General features: G+C 37.9%; 1 protein-coding gene across 2 annotated transcripts; it reads left to right on the top strand.

The window, feature by feature from the left end:
- The first annotated feature begins 253 nt into the window (after positions 1-253).
- TMEM168 (transmembrane protein 168) lies at positions 254-27,475 on the top strand. Of its 2 annotated transcripts, none has more exons than XM_027682236.1 (5): positions 254-354; positions 3,809-5,076; positions 15,818-15,960; positions 18,412-18,686; positions 22,931-27,475. In XM_027682236.1, exons 2-5 carry the CDS (start codon positions 3,940-3,942, stop codon positions 23,476-23,478), a joined length of 2,103 nt encoding a protein of 700 aa, XP_027538037.1. In that variant the 5' UTR covers positions 254-354; positions 3,809-3,939; the 3' UTR covers positions 23,479-27,475. The 2 variants fall into 2 exon arrangements, with proteins under 2 accessions (XP_027538037.1, XP_027538036.1); XM_027682235.1 differs by lacking the exon at positions 254-354 and adding an exon at positions 501-594 and having other exon boundaries at positions 3,810-5,076.
- The last annotated feature ends 230 nt before the right edge of the window (positions 27,476-27,705 follow it).

Here is a 27,705-nt window from a genome sequence, read left to right as displayed (position 1 = left end):
TCCTCCGCTGGACCCACTCCAGGAGCTCCACCTCGCTTCCTCTTAGGAGCCCAGAACTGGGCACAGTAAGGGATGAAGCAATTACAGCAACAAAGAATGTATCTCCCCAGCAGCCCAGCCCACTTGGAGTTCATAGAGCCGCTGCACAGCAGCTGTCTGAGCTGCTTTCACACTCCTCTTGGTTTGCCTCTCTAAGCCGTGGAGCGATTAAGATCCAGAAACTTCCCGCTATTTGCCCACCTGCCTGCAAGGGCCAATTCAAAACGTGCATATCCGACACAGAGTGTAAGGAAACACAGGTGGTCGAGTCACCAGCGTGCCAGAGGATGGAGAGGGCTCACTTGGCCTTGCAGTCCTGATTCAAACACAGTTTTCCCGCCTCCGTGCCTAAGCACTACTTGACGGTGTTTATAGGTTTGGTTGGGGGTTTGGGTGTTTTGTTGCTTGGCTTTTTTTAAATACTTCTGTCCGGCCGCGCCCGGGCGCCGCGGCGGCATTTGAGCCTCGGCGCGGCCCGTAGCGGGAGCGCCGCGCTCGGCTCGACATGGCGGCGTCCGGCGCGGGGGGCGGGAAGGCCCCGGGCCGCCTGTGGAGGTGAGAGCGGAGCGGGCCGGGCCGGGGGCAAGGCGGGACCGGCACCGAGCGCGGCTCGGCCGGTCAGACACCCGCACGGGGCACGGGGACCGCCGGCACGGAGCGGCGTCCCGGGGCGGCCCCCTGCGGGACCCGCGGCGCGGAGCCCGGTGCCGGCACTGACCCGCCCCGGCCGGGCCGGCCCCGCAGACGGAGCACCGCCGGGAGCGCTCCCCGCGCCCGGCATCGGCGATCCCGCTGTGGGCGCGGTGTGAACCTCTGGAAACTACCGGAGTCATTCATCGGGGGGTTAAAGCTGCTGTGTTGATATGTTAGCTAAATACGGCTTTTTGTTAAAAAAAAGAAAAGTGCTAAACTGGAAGAATAAAGCTGTAGGTAACCGGGTTTAATTCTTCAGGTGGGCCTCACCTGGACTTAAAGTCAGCCGAAGATAAACTATTAAACCAGCTTTGGGTTTTGGTACTTTTTTCAACTTTCTTAGACAAATTAGGGTAAAAACTACTTTGAGAGCAGTGTTCCTTTACATATAAGAAAGGTCTTAGATAATTTAATCTCTAAATCTGTACTGAGACTCCAGGTTTTTCTTATAATTATGTTTGCAAAAGTTGATAAATACTTAAAAGTGGGCGTCCACATTCTGTTTGGAATTTAAATGTGATTTGCTGAGATATGTAACTCGTGTTCAACCCAAAACTTTAGGGCCATTAGTTTAAAACGAAACAAACACCACCACCCCCCATGTCTTTGTGTAAACAGCCAAAGTATTAATTGAAATTACTAACAAGTAGCTGCATTTGAGAGAATAAATCAGTTACTGAAACATCTCATTAAAATTGAATTGCTGTCTTCTGTGTATTTGGTAATAGCTGCGTGATGGGATGCATTAATCATGAAAATGCACCTTTTCCTCTTCACCAAAAAGCTGACCATGTATTTTGGTTAGAAAAATGCTAATGATTAATAGCGTGGTTTAGGTCTGCACATTTTTGCTAATTGTTTAGAAGGTGGAGCCAGGAAGAGGAGATTGCATTCACAGTCCAAGCTGTCATTTTGCAAATACTTTATGCTCAAGCAGCATTTGTGTCTTTCCTCAAGGAACAGATGTGTTGCCCAGCCCCGGCACCGAACGCAGCTTGTGGGGCAGCAGCAGGGGAGCTTCTCTGTCGTATTGCTCCTGGTGTGATGGCAGCAAACTCTGCTTGGCAGTTTTCTGTCACAGTAGCTGCTTGCCTGCAAAGGAGTTTGCTCGTGTTACCTATCCCACCAGAAAATAATTTACTGATCACAGCAAAATTCTAAGCCAGGTGTTAGATGGGATCTTCTGCCCTTTGCATATGAGCAAAGGGCTCATTCCTGCTTGCTTGCTGTTGTCCAAATGAACGCATATAGTGTGAGCCCCTTGACTTGGAGGGGTTCCAGAAAGGCTCAGGAATCAATATAAACAGGATGGTGTGGCAGATGTTCTTCAGCATAGCAGTAATCACATGTCAGTGCTGTGGGTTGGAAGGAGATGGGAAATTGTTCCTCTATGTTCGTGGTTTGAACAAGAGAGAATTGGAGGCAGGGCATGTATAGCAGTTGAAGTAAATGGTTTGAGTTGTCCATAAAGCAAATGTTGATTGTAGTACAAGAGACAGTGAGGCTGCAGACAGGGCTGCGAAACCTAAAGTATCGTGACCTGGAATATGATAGCTAACAGGTCTGTGTTACCTATATAATGTAAAAACAGATTAAAGGTTGAGAGGAACAGTAGGTAAAAGTAAGGGGAGAAATATTGTGAGATCTTGAATCCAGACAAGTCAGAATTAAGTTAATATTGATAAAACGCTAATAATAATGAAAACTGTAAAAATGCACAGTTGAGATCCAAAGAACTTTTAATTTGCAATAACTTCATGTAATAACCATTTGCTTTAAGTATATGGTATGTATTCTGTTTCAAGTAAACAGATTTTTAATGTGTACTTCTTCCGAGTAGTATCTTTAGTGTTGTTAGATGTTTAATGTAATTTGAAAATATGTGTTACCAAATAAATAATTTAAGCAATAGAATGTCTTAGGCCTAGTCGGTCTTTATACCAATTATTTAAGCTGGATTTACGCTAAGTGCCAGTCTTCAAATCTACCAAAACTTACGAGCAACTCAGTCAATTCGCTTTATCATTTGTTGTTCGCTGGTTTGAAAAATGAGAATTTAAAAATCAAGAGAGAATAAAGTCTAAGTTTTGAATTTCAGTTCCCCTGGCTTTATAGATACAGGTAGTGAGCACTGAGTGTTCTTCGCACGTTGGTTGCTCTGTCATACCAGTAACTCTTCAGAAATGTCTGTAAAACGGACAATTAGTTAATTACTTATAATTGATAGAGGCTCCATTTTAAGTCTTCTTATGTGTTGGAGACTGTGCCGATAACATTACAAAATTCCCATTAAAAATACTACTGTCTGTTCCTATACTATATTAATAAGAAAATCATGTCAGTTAAATGGATCTGAGTAGGAGGTTCTTCTGTTGTAAATGTAATATTGATCCTGATAAATTTTTTTTGGCTTGCTTTTGGGGGAGGGGAGGAAGTGGCTTGAATAGGTGAAAATTAATGCTTTGATTTTACATTAGGAAAAATCTCTGAAAATCATGCCAGATCAGTTGATACATCTGTGTGTCCAGTCCCCTTTTGTGAAATGGAGATAAATGATAATAACCTTTTCATTATTTACTGTGGGTTAAGCTCATTAACTGAGTGTGAAGTTCTTTTTGTAAATCCTGTAGTTATTTGAGTGCTAAGAGGAAGTCTTGCAAAGCATACTGAAAAGATTTAGTATAAAGTGAGAACTTATTGGATGTAATGGTGAAATAAAACAGTATTTTAAAACAATACTGAACTATTCTAGAAGGTAATGGCTATCATAGCAATATTTTGGATATCCACAGATATCTAATATAGGTACCTAATGGATGAGTTTTGTGGAAAACTGCACAGGTGAGGTTTCTTTTCCACTCATTCAAATTATGAAGCAAGATTTATGCAGAACCCATTTTATATTGGTTTTAATAATGACCCCAGTTTGCATGACCTTTAGCAACACACTTGCTTGATCTTTTTTATGTGTTAATTTAGATGTTTAACTCCTTGGTGAGAAAGGATGTGTCATGTTTATGCTCCATATAATTAAAAGGGATTATTTTCCACTAAAACTTTTTTTAATTCTCTTCCAGGACTTTGAGGATTCTGGACCACTGTTACTGAAATGATACTACAGAAGGCAGAGATTGCATTGTATTTGTTGAATGAAACCCGAATATTTACTTTCAGTCAAGTGGGTGAAACCCCCTAACTGCAGTTTACATGTGTAGGTCACTGCGTTACTGTGTTAGTCATTGTCTCTACGCAGCAATGACAAGGCTAGAAGAAGCAAACAGGGAAGTGAACATGCACTCATCAGTCAGATACCTTGGCTATCTTGCCAGAATCAACCTGCTGGTTGCCATTTGCATGGGCCTTTATGTCAGATGGGAAAAAACTGCAGATGCACTGATTTTGGTAATATTTATTCTGGGGCTCTTTGTTCTTGGAATTGCCAGCATACTGTACTACTATTTTTCAATGGAAACAGCAAGTTTGAGTCTCTCCAATCTTTGGTTTGGTTTTTTGCTTGGCCTTCTCTGTTTTCTTAATAATTCTGCCTTCAAAAGGGATGTGAAAGAAGAAGCTACTAAATATCTGCTCCTCTCCGCCATTGTTTTAAGGATATTATGTGCTTTGGTTGAGAGGATTTGTGGCTGTGTCCATCATCGACCGACTCTACTGACAACAGTTGAATTTTTAGAGCTAGTTGGATTCGCCATTGCCAGCACAACTATGCTGGTAGAAAAATCTATGAGTATTATTCTGTTGGTCATGGCTTTGGCCATGTTGATTATTGACTTACGTATGAAGTCTTTTTTGGCAATTCCAAATTTGGCAATTTTTGGAGCCATTGCATCCCTACTCTTTTTTCCATCACTGCAAATTCCCACAAACCCTTTTGCCTTGGCATGTTTCTTCAGCTGCCTCATTTCTGATCCCCTTCTTGACGTTTACTTCAGTGGACTTTCAGTAACTGAACGGTGGAAGCCCTACCTGTATCGTGGCAAAATTTGCAGAAGGCTTTCTGTCCTCTCAGTTGGAGTCATTGAACTCACCTTTTTCATTCTTGCAGCCTTTAAACTACGTGATTTGGATCTCTGGTATTTTGTGATACCTGGTTTTTCTATTTTTGGAATTTTCTGGATGATCTGTCATGTGATTTTTTTTATAACTCTTTGGGGATTTCACACAAAACTAAATGACTGTCACAAGGTATACTACACCCACCGTGCAGAAAACAACAGCTTGGACAGAGTTATGGCATCTAAAGGAATGCGTCACTTCTGTTTGATTTCGGAACAGCTGGTGTTCTTCAGCCTGGTCGCGACTGCTGTTTTGGGGGCCGTCTCTTGGCAGGTAAGTAATTATCTTGATCTCCTTCTTGAGAATATTCCTGAGAGTTGTTGGCTCCCTAAAATTTCTAAAATTTAATGGTGTGCCGTGGCTCAGCAATTCAAAATTTGAACACTTGGTTTCACCAGCATGCACTTCAAATTTAACACTGCATGCTGCCCTGACTGTGACCTGTTAAGGCAAGTGGAAGAGTTAAAGCTTCCAGGGGAGAAGAAGTGTGCAAAGTATTTTGCATTTAACTACTTATGAAATTATTTTGCTTTTGAATACGTTGTGCCATAAAATTTGTTTTCAGAGTAAATCACTGTGCTAAACCCTAGTAATGCTCACTATATCAAGAGCTTTTGTTGTGGACTATTTTAATTAGATTGAGTTGTATTAAATAATGTCTTTTTCAATACTTTTGCTTTTTGTTTAACCAGTTATGTGGAGTCAGAGATCAGCTGATAAACTGGTACATTGTTGGTGTAAGTGTGCTGTGTCTCACTCTCAAGTCTGGTTATGTACCACAGGATATGTAATCTGAAATACCAGTTCTTAAAATCGCAGTGTCCTTTGACTTTTCTTTCCATGGATGAATTAAGGATGTTATCTTTTCTTTAGCAGAAAACATATGTTTTGTTAAAAATATTTGTTCAGTGCCCAAGTTGAGACAGTGTGTGTTGTCATAGTTGCAGCAGGGTGTTTGGAGTCTGTTTAAACCAAGGCAACAATGATTTTTGTACCCATGTATCTCTTATGTGAGTTACAAACATATAATAATGTATAAAAATATAATTTACGGCAGATCCAATTTACAGAAATGTCTCTACAGTGTTTCCAAAACAATTTCCTGCCCATTCCTGCAGAATTTCTAGTCCTGCAGATTTTCTTAGATTAAATAACTTTGTGGATGAAAGGTTAAAGAAATTGGATGAAATTGACAGTTATTTTGTGAGGTTCTTTGTGTTGGTTTTTTGTTTGCTTTGGGGTTTAGTTTTTTGTGTGAAAAGCATTAGAGGTTAACAGACAAGCCTGCAAGGAACACTGGGAAGTTTTGCTTTTTCTTTAGAAAAGTATCAGCACTCATATCTGTGGTGTGTGGACTTGCAGAAAGGACAGAAGGAAATAGAACCAAAAAGAAGAGAAAAAAATCCCCAAAATGTACTTACAGAAAGTAAAGGTGCTGATGCACCTAAAGAAATGGGAAGGTGGTTTGGGAGACAGAAACAATAAAGATGGACTACCAGCATGCTGATGTTGCTAACTTCCATACTTTTTCTTCTGACAATTGTGTGATTTTATCAAAATGCTAGACTTAAATTTTTATATGCTAGTTGACCACTTTTCAGTAAAAATATTTTTTGCAATATTTATCAGATAGTCTTATTAATTTCTCTATCCTTGCCCTTGGATGGAGTCACTCCACCTAGTTACACCTAACAAAGCAGTCAGAATAAATCAAGGGCTTAAGTTGTCCAGATAGTCTCTGGAAAGAGGCAGTTTCTCTTGGTGGTGCCCGGAGCCTGACTGCAGGGAGTTAGGTTTGGGCAGGATCTCCAGCTGTAGCCCTTCGTGGGAAGGGCCCCCTCTCCCTCTGCCATCTGTTTAAAGCACACAGGTGCTTCCTTTAGAACTGCCTCATTGCTGCAAGCTGTTGGGGTAACCCAGGAGGATTGGATTCATACCCATCTTGTTAGTTTTTTCTTTTTGGAGCGGTTGATAATTTATTGTAATTTTTTTTCTGTCTCTATTCTCTGACCCAGAATAACTGCAATTGTTATTACTGTCTGATAATTTTTAGTTCTCTCTAATTCTGAAGAAGTGCAGTTGTGCTGTGGAATTACTTGTGCATTACTTGTACAGTACCCAAGAAACAAACTGGTAATCCACCTAAAAACTTAGTGTTTGTTATTGGCTAATTTCAGTTTACAGCATCCTGTGTGTAAGTAAGATAAGCTCATCACCCTTGCTGAGAGGTTAAGCATTTGCCTATTCAGTAAGAGAAGGAGTAATTGTAGTGGTGAAAGTGAAGGGCATCAGGCCAAATACTTCCATTTGTCAGGAAGTCCAGTTTTTTATTATAATAGCTTATTTTTAGTAGATAATTGCATTTATCTTTCTATGTTTATGTTTCTTTCGCCTTGTATTTTTAGTAACGAATTAGCCTAAGATTATGAATGCAGTTGCCCCAACTAAAAGCATTTCTACTTTAAAAGATGTTGTGATGTTCACCTTGCAGATGACTTGTGTCTATTTCATCTGTTACTGGAAAATGAAATATTTTATCAGACCTGAGCAGAACATAATTTAATAAATAGGTGTATCATTTAATATAGTGATTGCAGGAAGCTGTGGCCTTTTCTGTATTTTGCTGGATAGTGTCAGATTGCAAAATAATTAGAAATAAGAAAGCAATGATACATAAGCACACAATTTATCCTCTTGCAGGGCATTTCCTTTTTTTTTCAAGAGGTTTAACAAAACTAGGGGTTTTTTTCCTCTTTGTAGGGGGAATTCAAGGCCTTAAAACTCCAGAATCCTTTGCTGGATTTTTGAGTCTCCTGTTTTAGGAGGTCTAACAGACTCAACAGTAATGCAGCAAACAAGCTTCTCTGGTGAATATATACTTTTCTAATGGTGATTTATATGTATTGTAATAATTAAGAGATAAATCAGACTATTATAGATAAACCTCTACCTTTTCTCTTGAAAAAAAGTAATAGTTATTGCTGAATTCCTAATGGATTGGGATTTCAGGATTTTGGTTGGTTTTGTTCTATTTTTAAGAAAAATTGGCTGCAAGAAAAAACCTACTAGCATCACTATGTGGTAGAAAGAGATCTTAGATTCATTTCCATGAAAACATCAGCTTGATGTTTATTAGTGATCAAAAAAGCAAATTAAATACTGAGAATTATTAGGAAAGGACTGGAGGTATCATTATGCCACTGTATAAATCCGTAGTTTTCATATTTTGAATATGTGTGCAGTTCTTACTTGCTTTCCTATAGATAAGAAAACAAGCAAAGGTTGTTGAAGGGTGATGAAATTCATTATAGACATGAAAGAGTTTACATGAAAGAAATGAATAAATAAGGATGCTTCCATCAGAAGAAAGCAGAACTAAGTGAGAATATGATGAACATATAAAACAGGTTTGATGTTGTAGAAGGTAAATAGTAAGAGACAATAAATGATCAGTTTCAGCGCAAATGGTGAGGGGAGTCAGGTTGGCAAGAGGCAGGTTGGGGGAAATAGTTCCTTGTTCCGTGCCGAGTGAGCTCTGCATCTGTGTATCTGTGTGTGCCCAGTGGCTACAGAGGCTCAGGAGAAAGCTGGACAAGTTCATGGAAGTAAATTAACTGAGGTTTGTGTACTATTTGGAAATCACATCTGGCTCAGGAAGTCCTTGAGCCACCAGTAGTTAGAGTGCTCGGGAAACGTGCTTGGTCTGTTCTTACGATCTTTTCTAGGTGTCCATTTGGCCTCCTCGGAGACCAGAGATTCTTGTAGCTGAAGCTTTGGTGCAGAGTAATACAGCCACTCTTGCATTCTTGTATTAAGGAAATTCTTCTAACTTACATTTTCATCGTATTTTTTCCTTAGAGTTTCTTAGGAATGCCAATTATTCCTCAGTCACCAGTTTTTGAAAATGTATTTGCTCTTTTAAAAATTGTTTAAGGCGTTTTTTTGTATGAGTAAGATTAACGATTTTCAGTCTTTGCAACATGTAGTTTTTTCAGTAAGTGTGAATTATATTTGAAATCTGTTAAATATTACCTGGAAGGTGAAGCATTTTTTATTTATACCTTTCCTCACTCTGAAGATGTACTGAACACTTGTTTTATGATACTGCATTTGATAAGAGAGGTGGCTTGAAATCACTTCATGGTCTGCCATTTGACCTCCTATATAGTGAACAGAATTGGCTGAAAACCTGAGCCTTGGAAAGGTTCTTCCTAGCAGTCAGCTTTAAATATTCAGCAAAAGCATATAAAAAAAAATCTAACTGAACTATGTGTGTTAGGTTACAGCCAGAAATGAAGTGGTGGAGAGGAGGGGTTCTCTTTCGTGGAAGACTTTGTTACAAGCACATTATATATGCCCTCTTAACATTTCTAATAACTGTAATATCTGTGCTTCATATAAATCTCAAGTGTATGAAAGGTCAAGACCTAAAGAGCCAGTTGTCTGCTAATTGGTGCCTAGAAGTATTCTATTTGATTAAAATTGCCAGAAAAATATCAAATCTACTTTCGTGGAAAGGCTTTTAAAGTGAGGTCAATTAACTCACTGTAGCACAGACTGATTTTCTGACTGATGCAGAGCTGTTGAGGCTGAAAGTCCTGTTAACCAAGGATCTTTCTTTAAGGGGAACATAGCTCTTGTAATGAGAGTAGAGTTTAAAGTGTCTGTTCCTGGTGCTTTGGCATGTGCTTAGGAAGAACTGTAAAAGTAATTTGTCAGAGTTGGTTGCAATAAAAAGTGGAGTAACAGCTTATCTTTCAGTGGGGCATGTTTCAGGTGGGGCATGATCTGCTTCTGATAATAATCCCTGCTCTAGCTGCAGAGGAAAGACACCTTGCAATCTTGGTAGAAATACATGGACATTTTCCTTGCAAAATCTGCAGGAAGTGTTCAGCACCTGCCTTTACATTTGTGTGAGTAATTGCAGTCAAATCAATAGACTCTAGAGTGCCAACTTATTACAGCAATTAGTCATGTGCCTGTTCATAATTAGGCCCTTGGATGGGACAAGATCCAGCAGAAGTCATGCAAATTACTCAGACATTAGTTCTTTCAGAAGCCAGTAAAATGATGAAAAATTTGTAATGAAGATCTCGAAATTTGCAGGCAAAGATTTGGGGCACTCTTTTTCTCAGAAACTTATAATCAGATTTAGTTAAGTGCTCTAACTACAGGTTTTCTGAATTACTGGCCAAAGAAAATTATTATCTCTGGAAGACTTGTATTTAATATCACCAAGAGAAAAATTAACTATGTTAGAGACAGGTAATGTAATGTAATGAAGTACTTTCAGTATGTTACTCTTGGTTTTAGTGAATTTTATGAGTTAAATGAGTAATTATTTTATGAGTAAAATAATAGTATTCATTATATGCTTGAATACTTAAATGGACAGTACCATTTAACTCTAATTATTTATGGGAGACAAATTAGTTTATTGTGTGTAGGAGTACTTTCATGTTTTGGGGAGAGTTAGTGATTTTGTATTCTTTATTCTGGTGTTGTTGCCTGGTGTTTCTTAAAAGCTAAATTTACAATGCCTTAATAAAATTTGAAGATGGTGATTTTTTTGAACTTCTCTAAAAACAAGATTATTTTCTGAATAGTAAGAGGTTTTCTCAGTAACATCTATATTTACTTGTACATATTTTTGTTAACATCACAGGTTAAATAACTTTTTGAATGCAAATCATACCCAGTCTTTCTCCTTCTTTTTATTCCTGCTTTTCTTCCTGGCTTGTATTTTTTAATCCAGTCCTCCTCAGGCTTTGCTTATCGGGGGGGGGGGCGGGGTTTGTTGGTTTGTTTTTTTTCCCTTCAGAGGTCCTGCTGCATCCTCTGGCCTCTTTCCAGATTATCTCAAATAGCCATGCCGCTCCTGGTTTTTTTTTCCTCTCTGTCTGATCATCTTTAGTTCCCCTCTTTCTTTTCATCACTGACAGTTTCTCCCCTCCTTGCCGACTTGACTGCTTTGCTGTTTCTTTATAGACTCGTCTTTTCGGTTTCTTTTGTAATACCTTTATTCCCTCTTTCCCTACTGTTCCTAGGGATCCTAGCTGGATCCTAAGTTCCCCTTGCTCACTGCTTATCACTTCTTCTCAAACTCACCCTCTATCCTGTTAATTTTCGCTGCCTGTCTTCCACTCTGTGATTTGCACCCAGCCCTCCTTATCTCTCTCTCTCTCTCTCCAGTTCTGCCCCGAGGGCTCCCTCAGGTTACCTGCTCACATCTACAGCGGCAGCACACCTTGGGGCAGTCACCACCACTTCCAGAGGCCCTCTATCCTGAAGGGGATCTCTGGTGACAAGAGAAAGAATGTGTTCATTGTTAGTCTAAAGAGTCCGATCTATATATTAAGCTTGCTGTAAAAATCTCATTAATTTCAGGATCCACATTTTTGTATTTAAAAAAGCAGAAGTGGATTTAGTATGTTTTTAAACTGACAACCACTTGAGGTTTTGCTGGGACAAATGCACATAGATTCAAGCACAGGCTTCCCCATGTTAGAACAGGAGTCAGGGATGGAAAACAACACATTAAATCCATCTGCCAGTGAATGTGACAACTATTTTCTGCAAGCTGTTTTCTAGATTTTCCCACTGCTGTTTTAACAGTCAGAAGTAATCGTTTATTTATTACTCTCCAGAGGCTGTTCTCCCATTCAGTAACTTGTTATAAGACTGGTAGCTGATCTACTTTGTAGCTTTACAAATTTTGTCTTTGCGCTTCTTTTTACCTGTAATATACATATCTTGTCCTCATTTGAAGTAAGCTATCCATCAAATATTTCTGGATTAGTTACCATGTTACTCTTTTTTCTCCTGAGCCTCCTCTGTCATAGAGTGTGTACTCCTTCAGTTTGTTTGGAAGGGGTTTTTCTGTGTGTGTATAAAAACAGGTAAATATTATTCAGCTTGGATAATGGAAAGCAGGGCAGTATTTTTGCTTGGAAATGCATAAGGACATCTTTGTAAACCTTCTCACTTGTTGGTCTGTCAGACATAATCCCAGGCAGCCTGCTTGTGGGTCACCCTGCTTGAGTACCATGTTGGACCAGACAATTTCCAGAGGCCTCTTCTAACCTCATCCATTCAGTGATTCTGCGATCATCTTAGTTGACATATGTTTAGTGATTTATTTCTATTTTAAACAGAAGGGCTCTTCTATAGGTCTTGGTAACTGACTTCCAATTTAAATTAATGTTTTTTGGTTTTGTTTGCTTTTTTCTTACCTGTTTTTTTACACGTCCAGAATTACATACAGTTCCAGAGTTGTGCTTCAAGCAGTGGTTACTCTTTGGCATGGGAGTTGTTGTATCCATGAATGTAAAATTAATATCGTGACTGAAAAATACCTCTAAATTCTTGTGGTGTTTTAACAGTTACACTTAGCATTAAGCATTGCTCAAAAAACTAGAGAAAGTGGAAAGATAATACTACTAGTGGATCTCACCAATCTTTTATTCTTTGTCATTTCAGTCGTCAGAGGCAAGAAGTAGATTTTTTTCTTTTACCTTTTCTACATTATTTGGAATGAGACTACACTGTACATTTATTTCCCTCAGAAGAAGACAGGCAAGAAAACCCCTAAGACTAAGAGAAGAAATGATTTCTCATGTTTTTCTAGTGGGATTGCCTGGATGGTCCCTATCTTCTGTTTGCTTTTTGAACAGTCTGTCTTGAATCAATGGGCACTTAGAGTACAGGGATGTACTGCAGGCTCAGATTGCCAGTGCAATCAAAAACAGAATAAGAATGTGTTGAATAGATGAAAGAACAAAATCCCTTTTTGGCTCCACTTATGCATCCGTGGCCATCTGCTCCATTAAGAACCAGTCTTCAAATCTTTATGATTTAATAAAGCACTGACAGTCTCCACCTGGCATTTTAGGTCTTTATCTTAAAGGAGTAACCTATCTTCAGTTTTACTGTAATTACTAAATTAGGTATTATTTTTGCTATTTGAAGTTCTTATAGTTTGGGTATTTTAAAATGCCACCAGTCATTTTTTTTGCAGCACTGAATTAAAATATTTTATTCTCCTATTATAGAGCTGCTCTAATCATCATTAGTCATTTTTATATTTGTTAGTGACGTATTTTTTCGAAATCAAACTGTTGAAAAAGTGCTGACAGCAAGTGCCAGCATCTTTATATTAGATAGATGTCTATAAATGTAAAATATCCATGCTAACAACACCTTCCTAGTCCGTATCATAAGATGGCCACTGAAAAAGAACAAAGTTGAAACCTCAAATGGAGCTGAGTTGATTTGTAACACTATAGAGCTTATTTCCCATTCCTCTTTAATATTTGGTACAAATTCAAAGCAGGACACAGAGAACGATGGATCACCGAGATGATCCATAGAGTTTCTATGTGAGATCCTTATCCCACAAGTCCTCAGGAACTTTCTTGCCAGTAGCTTCGTATTAGTAGGAGTACTTTCAATTATTAAATGTAAATATTTTTTAGTAGTCAGACACTGAGTTTTTGTGATAATTTCAAGTTATGTTTTGGTAGAACACTGTGAGTTTAATAACTAGCATGTGTTTAGGGAATTGGGGAAATACAGGGAGTATTTAAAACAACATGCCATGCTGTAAGAGAACTTCTACAATCAAATTCATATAAAGTAATAATATAATAGTATTATTTAGGATATTATGATTGCTCTAGTTTTTATCAGCAGTGTGGTGTTTGTTTTGTAATATGTTCACCATGATCAAAACAATAATGCAATGTAAGAGCAGTTTGCTGTAGCAAGATCCAAGGAAAGATATATTTTATATATGCTGGAAAAGCTGAATTTGTCATAAAAATGTATTATAATACTTCCTGGTCCAAAGCTTAGAAAATTCTCTAACTAACTGATCATAAATAGGAAGCTTTTCCAGAGAAGCCCTTCAATTTCTGGAGCACCCAAGCCTTCCCTTTTTTTTGGTAACTTCCAGAAAATTACACTTTTGGTATCTACAACTAGAAAAGTAAGTCTCCAAGTCTTGAAACTAATTTAGCTGCTGAGCTCCACTGTTTCATCTGTGTTATCTCTTACAAGGTTTCTACAGTATAAAATCTAACCAAATCTTTCTAAGTTTTTATTGCTGCTGCTCTGAGTCTTTTTTTTTTTTTTGAAGTGCATTTGGGAAACAGCAATGAAAAAGAGTGCTTGCTGCTATAAATTTGAAACAAAAATTACATTCTCTTAGTTAAAGGGTTTTTTTTCTCCTTACTGACAAGAAAACATTGAGGTTGCACCCTAATTATTACAGTGATTTGAGCTTTTCTGTCTTCTGGTAATTGTGTGCATTGGGAGGAAGTCAGTGCTATCCGTTAATAATGCTATCAATTATCATTTAGTATAAGACTGGTGTTTATTTGTGGTTAGAAGTATTGCTGTCACCATTTCAGGGACACATGGGGAGGGCCTTCCATCAGAAATATGATGGGACGCTTTTTAAAACCAGGACAGGTAGCAAATGGTATTCTTCCTTAGCCAGGAAGCACATTAGATGCGTAGTGCTGTTCTTTCAGGCTGAGACATTGTGTGTTTAAAAACTGAATGTAGTTGAGTTAGTGCCATGTGCCAACAAGAACTGAGTTGGTTTAGGTGTCATTTTTTTCAGTATTATTCACTTTCCAAATTATTAATAGCTTTGACTATGTATTGAGTTGAACTACCAGTCCCTATCTAATCACTGAGTGTTAAACAATAAGGCAATATCCAGATTTTTTAAAAACATTCATATTGTAGATTTATGCAAAGAGGGTGAATAAAACATAGAGAGGGTCAGAGACCACAGGACTCTTCTCAAGACAGAAATCCATAGCTATGAATTTATTTCCTTTGCTGCATAACAAACATTAATATTTAACAAATGCATCATGAATATTTAAAGTTCTTAGTTAATTATATATTATAATACTGTTTCTACCTTTCCTAAAACATTTAATGCTTCATTAACCCATTCACATCATACTAAAATAATTAAAATTAGTCTGTATCTGTTCTGCCTCTCAGTGACATCTGGCATTTCAGAAGTCGATTTTATTTTACTTGTGCTAGTGGACGAGATGCAATCATTGAAACTTTTCCTTTTTTTTTTCTTTTTTTTTTTTTTTTGGTACGGAAGTCAGCTACGTATCAGTAAGAGTAATCTTTTCCAAAACTGCTTTTTCCCTACAAAACAGGAAAACTCCATATAGGTTATTAGCTCTGTGAATGCTAAGAAGTCCTGTAGTGGATGTTCCTTCTCCTCTGGTATTTATGTAACTGATAATGGTCTTTTTAATTGAAATAATGTTCATGAATGTTCTCAGAAGTCATATTTTGTGTGATACATAGTGTTCCACAAAGAATATTTTGAAAACTCCTTGGTGTTAAAAAGCAAGAATATTTGAATGTATATTTTCAATGAACATAGAATCATAGAATGGTTTAGGTTGGAGAAGACCTCTAAGATCATCGAGGCCAACTGTTAACCAAAACTGCCAAGTCCACCACTAAACCATGTCCTTAAGTGCCACATCTCTGTCTTTTGAATACCTCTAGGGATGGATGCAATATAGTGTGCTGTAATCTGATTCTAGGTACATAATATTCTGTGTTGTACCTTACTGATTAAGGCCTGCCTCTGCAGATGTCTACAGATACACTTATTTTATGCATATAAATAGTTTTGTGGCATTTGATTTTCTTGCCTGAATGGGTAAAACTAAGCTGTGATCACAGCTTTTACAGCCAAGTCCTGTGCTATCAGTGTTTTCAAATGCATTCCTTTCAGAAGAGTGATCCCTGCTTACCAGCCACATTTTCCCCAAGCCTTTTGTTTGTCTTTAGAGTACTTCACCATGTAATATGTGGAAAAATAAGTATACATTACAAATAATATTTTGTGTGTTTCCGGACCCAATTATGTGTGATCAAACAGAGGGAACTATGGTTCGTAAAACCATAACCAACAGACAGGAAGAATTTTTCATACAATGCCTAAATCTCTTTATTTTCTTTTTAGCCAGCCAATGGGATCTTCATGAGTGCGTTTCTCATTGTTTTACCTCTGGAGTCCATGGCTCATGGGCTTTTCCATGAGCTGGGAAACTGCTTAGGAGGAACGTGTGTTGGGTATGCTGTTGTGATTCCCACCAACTTTTGCAGGTATAGTTACCATGTATTTCAACTGCAGAGTATTGTAAGTGTACTGTTAGCTCGTGGAGGCAATGCAGTAATGTGGCTTGTATTTTTCAATAATTAAAACCAAATTTAAATAATAGGAAGATTTTCTATTTTTCTCTTTTTCTCATCTTCTGGAATGAGTAACTCCAAATCCAAGTTTTTATATCTAATTAATTTGTTTTTAGAAAGCCTACGAATGCTCTTCAGACCAGTTGTGCATGGGCAGATTCCATAGTCCACGTCTCATGCAAAGGAGGATCAGGGCGTTTGACTGAGTGCAGATATTTTACATGAGGAGATTTAATAAACCAAACAGATTAGTTCAAAACAATTTTGAATTCTGTTAAATGAGATTCTGTCTACATTTAAAGGGCAATGAAGTTAGATTTGTGAGTGAACTACTTGTCAGGTCTTGGTATTAAGAATTTACAGTTGATTTTTATTCCAACATAAATGTTACTGTGTGAGAAATGCTTGGGGGTAGAGGGATTGTACCATTATTATTTGCCATTTTGTGTGTTTTTCTTATAAGCTTTAAACTTGCAAATGCTTCTTTAGCCATATAATTAAAATTGGTATGGGCTCATTTGTTTTGTAAATGATAAAGAAGAGCTATGCAAATCATCTGTTTAAGTTACAAGAGAAACAGAGTAGTCAGTTGAAACAAGAGGCTTAAAAATAGAACTGCCCAATTTATGAAAACTGCCCAGTTTGAGTATGTGTAGTGGATTGGGAAAAAAATTACCAGGCAGAGAAACCAAAGGTACTGTAGATCACTGTTAGATCACTGTATCTTAAATAGTGTAAAAAACAAATTTTCCGAGCTTCTGATCTACAGTCTTTCTGATCTACAGCTGTGCACCCTTAAAAGAATCCATGTAGTCAGTTATTGTTATGAGTTAAAAAAATAAATGTTCAAAATTTGCGTTACAATAAAAATAAAGTCATTTTGTTTCCATGGCAACAATATAATTGTCTCATTGTATTATATTGTTCTGGCTCTGGCAGTTACCTCTAATTTTGCATGAATGAGATACTCTTGAGCAACTGTTTAGGACTTGACAGAACTAAACTTCCTTATTAATAAAGGTTGCCTCTTTCAGTGATGGGCTGAGTCTTCACTTGCTGAGACAAACAGTAATGATGAGGTATTCAATGTAGTTGGAGTAGAGGAACATTAACTGTCATAAAAGCACTAGACAGGTAGGAGGTGCAAAATTGAATTAGCTAGACCAATGAAGAAACCAGGTGGCTTTACACACTGGCTTGCAAACAGAATGCATGAAGAATACATACATATACACACCCGTAAGTCATGTTTTGTATTATTAGAGTAAGATCATATTTTCAGCTACGAAACCTCTTGTCTAATTGAGCATAAATCAGGCCACTTTGGCACAGCTGTCAGTCATGCTCCTTATCAATACCCTTATTACATTGGCTGAAGAGTGATGAATGCATTTCTTTTTATGAAAATACATTCCAAAAAGCGCTCCCATAATTGGGTGTCTTGGAAGGCCAAATCTCTTATTGTAGCGATTAACAAATAGCTATGTAGACCTAAAAAAAAGTGTGTGTATTTTCACTATATATTTTATTCTATATTTTACATACTATAAGTATTTGATTTTATATTTTATATATTTATCTATATTTTATATAGAATATACATATATTAATAGAAATAAAATACATTTTGGAACCAAGGACTCTTTTTTTTAATATATATATATGCATATTCATAGGTATAGAGACACACACAGACATATGTATACAGACACACACGCACATACATGGTTTTTTCCAGGTCTAATTTTTAGCTGTCTTAAAACTTTGATTTTCTAATCTGTGAATACTGTTATCTGAAATGCATTTCTTATGGTGAAAGAACAGCATCTGAACAGCACACACAAGGAATAATTCTGTATATGTGCAAGTTCCATATTTCAGAATGTCTGAGCAAAATGTGTTTTTGGATTTCTCTTTAGTCTGTTATTGGAAACTAGTTTGCATTTGATGTTTTGTGCAGATTAGCACTCATTCTCCTTGTGCTTTTTTCCAGTTGTGAAAAAGTGCTTTTGCGTAGAGAGTGCTTCTCAGTGGGGCTTTATGAAATTGCTGGAACTTCCCCAGCATGTTTTCACATTGCAGCTCCTCTCTCCCCCTCTGTCTCTCAGCTGCAGGAATAGCATAGGGCTTAGTAAGGACTATGCTTTGAAGTGAAGTGTGACAGAAGGGAGATAGTGGTCCCTTACACAAATACAGTAATTTAGGTTGTTTATAAACTGTGCATTTAAAGTCAGTTTAAATTTAGAACAGTGCTACTTCATAGCAGAGAAAATATGCACAGGGGAAAAAATCACCAATTGCTAAAAGCCCACTAAGCATGAAATAATTATAAACCATAATCGCAGCTGTTTTCTTTCTCTTTAGTCCTGATGGCCAACCAACTCTTCTTCCACCTGAGCACGTACAAGAGTTAAATCTGAGGTCTACTGGCATGCTTAATGCCATCCAAAGATTTTTTGCATATCACATGATTGAGACATATGGTTGTGACTACTCTACAAGCGGACTGACCTTTGATACTCTTCACTCCAAGATCAAGTCTTTTCTTGAACTTCGGACAGCAGATGGACCCAGACATGATACCTACATTCTGTATTACAGTGGTCACTCACATGGCACTGGTGAATGGGCACTGGCAGGTAACTGGTTTGGGGATTTTTTTAATTATTAGTTTTGGTATTGATAAACTTTACAGAATGAATGAATTGATTTGGAAAAAATCATACTGTATTGCAAAACTTTGACGTTTTGGTCATACTTATTATTGCATTGTCCAGAATGGCAAAGAACCATTAGTGTTCAGAGAACAGGTTTATATACAAGCTCCTGGCAGGGAAGGAAGAAAGGAAAGGGTAATACTACAGAGCATGACTGTTAAGAGACTAAGAGGCAAAAAGGAGTTGAAAAAACAGGACAGGTTGTGGGCTGACTGCCTCTGATAGTGGAGAGAATGGAGAGATGCAGGCACCCCTTTTGTATGCAGTTGTTGAAAAGAAACAGTTCTTTCCTTACCTTGCTTTGTATGAGAGCCAGGTATGTTACTTCATGAACTTTGTAATTTTAGTATTCTTTCACTTTAATAAAATCCTTTTGCAGCTAACTAATCTTTCACTTGTTCTCAAAATTGTCTAAATATTGTTGACCCCAAAGGTATTCTTACAGATTTAAACATGGTTTCATATTCTCCTGGTTTTCATCCCGCATGATTTTCATATTCAACAACTTTAAAGATCTGAAAATTTAAAGTGGAAATAACCTCCTGCTCTAAAGCCAGATTTTTCCCTGTATTTCGAGGAATATTTATTCACTGTAATGAAAAGCATGATCTTTTCTCATTCCTTGGACATGGCAGAATGAATTATATAATGTTCTGTGTCACTGTGTTAGTTAGTCATGAAGTCCTTAAGATGTGCTTTGGGTTTTTTGGTAAAAGATAGAATCAATAACAGAAATAGGAGGCAGTTGCACAGTCCGCACTAGAAAAGCAGGTCTTCAAACATATTTGCAAGCCTACTATTGTAAAAACAGCTATGATTTGCTGGTGTTCTAGAAATTGGGAGTGACTGTGGGCACAGGCCTCAAGACTATAAACCCCTGTATAAAGGGCCAGTTCAATGCCCTGTCATATGCTTGGAATAGACTTCACCATTTTGCATTTTCTTGGCCCATTTTTTATCTCTTTTTAATGGCCAGTTCTGTCTCAGCTCTGTTCTTTGGTAAGCGTACTGAAGTTGTTGAATCATTGGAAGATTTAGCCTTGCTCTGCTGCTGTAGGGAACTGAGCTTCTGAGGTCACTATGTGCAAAAAGTGAATCTCATAGTAAATCCACTGAAAATTTGCAACTGGGATAGAATTAATGCTCCTGGATAGCACTCTGCCTGTGAGCTCCTGGCTGTTTGTCAGCAGTGTCTCTCCAGGTGCATGTGTTCTTCAACAAGTTAGACAGATACTAGTTTTGTGTGCGATCACGCTGAGGTAGGTGTCCAAGCACAGGTCACTTTCCATCTGGAGGCTCTGTACCTGTTTTGGCAAAGCTCCACAGCTGAACCATTTGTTCTGCTGAACAGCAATGTCTGCTTTTTTCTCAAAGGTTTCATCTGTATCAGATATTTTAAAAAGCCACAGTTGTACTGTTGTTGTACTGTTAGCATGAGTGGTGAAGTGCAGTGTATGCCGAATTACTTCTCTGGGAACAGGGTGGTTTGTCCATAAGAGCAGCTGCCACCCTGTGCAATTGCTGAGCGTGGAGCAGGATAAGCAGCAAAACTCCACCTCCCACCTGTGCTCCAGCCAGCAGCATAGACATGGTCAGCTTTCTAGCATATGTAGAGCCAAATGTTTCTGCAAAATTTGGCCAGCTTCCAGCCCAGTCCTGGCTTATGTCTTGCCAGCCTGGAGTATGACAAGGTTGCTCAGGTGTCTGTGTACCTGTGTAGGTAGCTGTAGCCTATATTGAAATCTGTCTTCACTTTTAGGATAAGGGCCAAGGGAGCTGTTAAAAAGAAAGTTTCAGTGCTAAAAGATAGAGTATAAATGCAGTGGTGTTCAGGTTTCTGACAAAGCTCCTTTTCAGTTCCCTGTCCAAGCACATCTTCAGCTTCTACATAAAGGAGAGAACAGGCAGCTGTCACAGGTCTTGCATGCCTTTTTTGTGATTAATTTTAGTTAAATTGTGGAGTATAACGTGATCTTCCTCAGATAGCACTACTCCTGCACATAACTTGGAATATAAACTGAAAAGGTGAAGACTGCTTGTCTCTGTAATTGTGCCCCATGTATTGGACAGTAGCATTTTGTGACAGATGGAACACTGGTCATCAGCTTCAGTACTGTGTACTGTCCTCTGACCTGTGAAGAGGATGAGTAGAGATGGCAACAATTAAATAAAACATTCATATCTAAATGAAAAAGTAGTTTCTCACTGCCGGCCTATGCCATGATACAGCACAGCAGTAGCAGTGTACTCTTTGCTTTGTAATGACATTTTTTAAAGGAGGCTTACTGAATTTATTAATTCACTAATTATGTTTCTCTGTTGTTGGAAGCTGAGATGCAACATAGTGGTGTATAAAAGAAACTGTTAACTAGTCATGCATAAAGTATGAGCAGTAAAACGACCTGGGAGGTCATGTTCTCTGAGTGAAGGCAAAGGCATGAGCTGGGCTAATGAAGCTTTGTCTCTGTTGCTGGAACTGTCGGCTTAACTGTCAGCCGGCAGAACCTGCCAGAGAGACAGAAGTGGCCAAAAGCCTGGATTCCTTACATAGCTTTGTGCCTTAATCTTGCCCTGGCTGATAGGTCCATGTGTTTGAGGTTAGCAGGGTTAGAAGCTGAGCATGTGTTTGCCTGTGTCTGTGAAGGATGAGATGGTTTTCTTTGAGTTATTCTATCCAGTGCTGTTTTGAAGTCACCTGCACTGTTCTACACTGCACTCCTGCATAGTTACACTAAAATAAAGTTTATTTATAAGCCTTTGAAATGTGAACAAATAAAGAAACTTTTACAGATAATTGATACAGAAGGTGTGCCTAGAAAAGGGAAACTGCTTCTATAAGTCTCTTCTGTAAGTAACTACAACAATTTGGGGATCATGTACCAAGACAAGTCATGACTGTAGGTTTGTATATTAGAGATTTTCTTTGGTACTAAATTTTCCAGGCTTGCACTTTTTTGGAGAGAGTTGCAGCCCTGTAATTTTGCTTTTACTTTAACTGAAATATCATGCACAATGCTTTACCTCTGAGCTATTAATTTGAAGCACGTTTTTTCATCCTTTGCAGGTAGAAATGTAAGTGCTGAAATATGCAGTTAACAATGTTTAAACACTGCTTAATTGTATTCCACAGTGAAAATCACTCTGGAATTAAAATACGGTTATTCTAGATCACATTTTTTTGTTTTTAAGTTGACATTTTCAAACTAGAGTATTTTTGTTGTAAATCTCCAACTGACCAAAACCTAGGCATACCAGTTCTTCACATTTAATATCAATGTGGAGCCAATGGAGATTTATTCATTTGTTTGCAAGATATTGTCCTTAGACACTTCAATAAGTAGTCTGCTTTTCAAAGCTACACAGATCCTGCAACATCCATTACACTTAAGCAGAAGGACTCCCACTATAGGTAACTTGTTTTAATTACAATCTCCTCTGTCAAAGCGCTGTTGGAGCAACAGCTGAGATGGAACATGAGAAGTTGGACACTTTAGTTGCAAGGATCTTCTGGGCTGATAGGAAATAAATATTGTGGAAAAATTTCTGTGAGGTTTGTTTCATCGAGTTGTAAATCCATACCAGTTTTCTTGAAGCTCTGAAAACAACTGTGTCTATAGAGAGAATCTCTTCATTCCTGGTCATGTGAATTTTTGTGCCTGTAGGTGACTTTCTCATTGACATTCTTTCTTTGAAACTGTTAGCATGTGTTTTGTTCTAAAGTTATCTCTTAGAGGAGCCTTTTTTTAGTTTTCATAAAGACATCCTAAAAAGAGTAATTGTTCCTAAAATTATAAAGATTTAATACAAAATAAAGTTTGTTTTAGGTTTTCTTTCCTTGTTTATCTATTTCCAGATTTCTTCAATAGATGTGTTTTCTTTCACACTATGAGGGAATTGCCTTTCCCCCCCCCCTTGGGTGTTTGGGGTATTTTTTCTAATCAAGGGTGAGCTCATGGTTTTATCTGCCATGGCAAGTCAGACAGAAGCAGTTCACACTTCTCTAGAGATCTGCAACATTTACAACCAGAGAGGATCACTTGAAAGCATGTTCTTATCTGTCCAAGTTGTTAAAGTAAGGGATTCTTAGAACCAGTCGAAACAGTAACAATTCTTCAGAGGTTTCCGCTTCTTCATCCTAATATTAAAGCTTTTTGTCCTTTTGGCAGGGGGTGATGCTTTACGACTTGACACGCTCTTGGAGTGGTGGAGAGAAAAGAACGGCACTTTTTGTTCTCGGCTGATCATCGTTTTAGACTGTGAGAACTCTCAGCCTTGGGTTAAAGAAGTAAGAAAAGTAAATGACCAATATGTTGCCGTGCAAGGAGCAGAAATGGCCAGAGTTGTAGACATTGAGGAAGCAGACCCTCCACAGCTTGGTGACTTCACCAGGCAATGGGTTGAGTACAACTGTAACCCCGACAGCAACATCAGCTGGTCTGAAAAGGGACGTACTGTGAAAGCAGTGTACGGTGTGTCAAAGCGCTGGAGCGACTACACTTTGCATTTGCCAACGGGAAGTGATGTTGCCAAACACTGGATGATATACTTCCCACGCATTACCTATCCGCTAGTACATTTGGCAAACTGGTTTTGTGGTCTCAATCTGTTCTGGGTCTGTAAAGCGTGCTTTAGGTGCTTGAAAAGACTGAAAATGAGTTGGTTTCTTCCCACAGTGCTGGACACAGGACAGGGTTTCAAACTTGTCAAATCCTAATTAGCAACCAAAGAGGAAATGAAGTGAGAGCTCTGGGAACTTTCTCACTGTACCATACTTAAAATTTTTTATCTTACTATTTTTCTCTGAAAAAGTCTGCTACATTCACCTAATTCAGCTCTTTGAGCAGCTATACTATATGCAAGTTAGAAACTGCAATCTTAAACAGAAGAGGGTAGGATTATGATATTTTGAGTTTTGTTACAGGTCTGTTTGTACATATATAAGAGACTTATTTAATATGACCATGCATTCTGGAGACAGATCACATGTTCCTATGAGTTTCTTAGAGCAGCCTTTGTTCAGAGACACGGTTTGATGGACAAGAGCTCCTGGGAATGTTACAGCACACTCATCTGTCATTTATGTCCACTATATAGTTCAAATACAGGAAAGGAGCCAAGCTAGTACTCCAGTCAATTTACATATCCTTGAAATTATGTGGTGATATCAAGAGTATTACAAAACAGCACTGAGCCAAAAAGAAAAAAAAATAGCTACTGTAGAAGAATAGCTTAGTGTAGGTAAGTAGCTACCAAGAATGTTTAGTTTTACTTGCTTTTACATCTTCAGCCTGGACTCAGTTCTCTATTGCCATCAGAAAACAGGGAAATCAGACAACCTGCTGATGTTCTGGTGCTGCTCAATGTTTGCTGAAGTGAGTTTTAAAAACATTCAGTGTTATTTCCAATATTCAATATCTTTGCTGCTGATCTTTGGATATATATTCCCAGTAGTTAATTCATATATGGAATAAAAACTGCACTGAGCATTTTTCCTTCACTTGTTAGGATGGTTCGGTCTTTTCCAGGCTCTTACTAGTCTGTACTTTGAAAAGCTACCCTGAAGAAAATAAAACAAAATAAAATCCAAGGAATTTAACAAAGAAAATAATCCATAGATAAAAAATGGAAATACAAGTGTTGCCTTGCTTCCGTGTTTATCTGAAGTCTTTGCTGTGCCTAAGACCATGATAATGTAAAATGCTGAGTACAGGGTTGGACCAATGAGTTCATTATCTATTAAAACCACAAGCAAAGTTTGTTGGAAGGAATGCATTATTCCCTTAGGACAGAAGGAAATCCTGGGTATTCCTTAAGTCTGTTCTCCCACCCATAAGGTCATAGTTTTAATCCTTCCACTTACAGAGCTGGATGGGACTCCAGAAATCCTGTCCTGGCCTTTCCTTCAGTTAGAGAAGCTGCATAGCTTTCTGATCTCATCTCTCAAGTACAGAAAATAAGTAGTGAAACAACTAAGTGGCTGAAACAGTAATATTTGTGGGTTTTTATTTGCATATGTGTGTGCAATTTACTAGACCTAGAGTTTACTTTTTTCTATTTTCATCAGTGTTTTATTAAAAATGTTAAGTACTAGCTGATCCTTGTCTTAAATATAACTTTTTTTAAATTTAAATACATGCAAATAGTATAATAGCTCTTTAAGTCTTTGCCATCGTGACTTTTTCTAATGCCATGTGAACTTTTTACCTAGCTAAGCTAGAGAATCTGGTGACACTGATACTCATCATTAACTCCCAAAATAAATAATGAGATCTACAATAGCCAAAGCAATTTGCACCCACCAACTTCAAAATGGTGATTTTTTCAGACCTACAAATGACAGCCACAAAGTTTCTTCATTACTGTATATTACACGATGTTGTTTAGCAAGACACCATCCCTTTCCCTTTTTCCATCCCCTTCCATAATGTAAAAAGGGGATCTAGAAATGAGAGAGATGTCCTGTGAAGACTTAATGCCTTTGTGTCTTGTCTAATTAAGTGCTGTGATTGCAGCTCGTAAGAGGTGGCTGTTCTCAGTGAGGACAGAGGGTACTTACACCATCTAACTTCAGGTATCCAACTTAAGTTCCTAATGTGAGAGTCTGAGGTAGGAGTCATCTCATTTAATTTCAGGTGTCCGAAAGCCAGACATCTGAATCCATGCTAGTGATCTGAAGTGCTCCACTGCTCATTAACAAAGAGAAGTAAATATTTCCAGAGGAAGACTAATCTGATCTCTGTTTTAGGATGAATTTTCCTGTGATTGTGCACATTACATTTGTTTTGGTTTTGCTTTCATGCACAGACAAATCCCATATGTCTCTTGAATAACCTTAGGGCACCTCTGTTCTAAGCTGTCCTGTGGAGCCTGGGCTGGGTGCATAAGCTCCTAATTCAAGCGTGTGAGTTGGATACAAGAATCCATTGGGTTGCAGAAAAGCAGCACTGCCTCTTCCATTTTTGGTCAACAACCCTTGAGTATAGATGCATAAAGGCAGTCATTTGGTTTGTAAAATCTCCATTATTTTGACTCCTCTTTCAGTAAAAGTTCATCTGACTGCATTATAAACCGTTACAACTTGAGCCTTAGAAATTTTTAATTAAGTCCCCATAAAGCAACATCTGATAGTCACCTTTTGAACATTTGAAGTCAAGAAGTTAGTCCTTTCTGTTTTGGACAAGCTTTGAATATCAACCATAACTCTCCCTACTAATTATAATGGACAGATCTTAATGGGTAAATCTCTACCTGCTACTATTACATTTTCATGGACATCATCTGTATCTTTCTTTTGTATAAGAAGGAGAACAGGAATGGTGTGGGACTGAGACTGTGAGTAGGATCCACTATGCAGTGTAGTGATGGGCTTAGCTTTGGGCAGAATAAACACAACAATTGGCGTTGCTCTTTTGCCTCTGGTTATTAAATGCTTTCCAGCTTACTTATCAAACTGTTAGATTTTTTTCTAGGATAAACTGGGCGATCTCCAGCTGTTTGCTGAAAGTTAGATAAAGAGCCAGCTAAAAATGTAGCAGAAATATTATTTGCAAAACTAATCATGTCTTTGCAGACTTGTTGCAGTTTTTGCAGTTAAAGACCTGATTTTCTGAATTTGAAATAGTTGTAACATGAGCTAATGTATTTCTACTTCTGATATCGTTATTTTTTTAAACAACAAAGGCATGGTGAAAATGCTGATTTAAACTAAAGGAAATGTTTACAGCTATTCGAATTATGACGCCTTTTTGTACAAAGAGACTGTCATGTATTTCAAAACACAGTAAAACCAGGGCTGTGGATGATGAGGAATTCAACCACATTAATTCTTCACTTCTACACTGACTTACATCAAGGCATCCTACCGTGACCAACGTTCCCAGGTGGAGTTTTTCTCCAGCTCCTGGTTCTCGTGCCTCTGCAGGTCTCTGCCCAGCCTGGGTGTGTGCCTGCGGGACAAACACCAGGAGTTCCTGTAATCTAAGTGAGGAGTTATCCCTCTTCTCTTCCTTGTATAAAAGACAGGGGCAATGCCTGAAAGAGAAATTTAAATTTAATTCCAAAGAATGTTACGTACTCTCTCAGTTACGTACAAGTTGTTTAGCGGTAGTGTGTACAAATTTCTGGGTAGAGAAAAATCTAAACCTTTTTTTCAAGAAGTTTGTCTCTGTAATGTATATTCAGACATTTTGTTATAAAGCTTGTTATAAATTTGTGTCACATTAGTAATTTTATGTTGACTTTGTTTCATTTACCTCCTCTGTATCAGCCTTGCTGAAACATGCAAATGTACTGAGTCCTACAAATTTAAGTCTTTTACAGGAACTCAAATTGCATATTCACAGTAATATTTTTCTCTGAACAAGTGTTGGGGAGAAAAAAGCCATTGTTCTTTGGTTTTGCACTACTAGAGTTATGTATTTGCAGTTCCTTATGCTTTGTATGCCTTGTAGTTGTTGTCATCCAGTCTCCAGTTCAAGTTTTTCCCAGAAATAATGTTGTTTATTTTGTAAAGGCATAGTTAATGCTATGCTGGCTGTAAAGCACCTTTGTTGCAAGCAGTAGACAATGAAACTGTGTTAATTTTCTTGTTTATAAATACCTTTTTGTGGGAGGATTTTTACTGGATATACAGTTTTTAGATCTGTAAATAGATTTTTGAGTGTATTTGTGATATTACTTAAATATATTTTGCTGGTTTGGATGCTCATTTCATGTTTTTGTTTATGTTTTGATCACTTCCCAAATTTCTGTGCGTCCTCCTGAATTCCATGACGTTTTTCTATACAGCTTGTTTTAGGGGCGGGGTATTTTTAGCTAGAAATTGCAACAGAGTTTACTGAAAATACTCCATGGATTATTTGTAGATTTAATAGGAATGAGAAATATTACTTGCAGTTATTAATACTTTTCACCTTGTCGTTTTTTTATCACTTATTCAACA

Source organism: Neopelma chrysocephalum, unplaced genomic scaffold (assembly GCF_003984885.1).
Source record: "Neopelma chrysocephalum unplaced genomic scaffold, ASM398488v2 Primary Assembly neopelma1_62, whole genome shotgun sequence".
NCBI classification, from domain to species: domain Eukaryota; kingdom Metazoa; phylum Chordata; class Aves; order Passeriformes; family Pipridae; genus Neopelma; species Neopelma chrysocephalum.
This window is presented reverse-complemented; position numbering and strand designations above follow the sequence as displayed.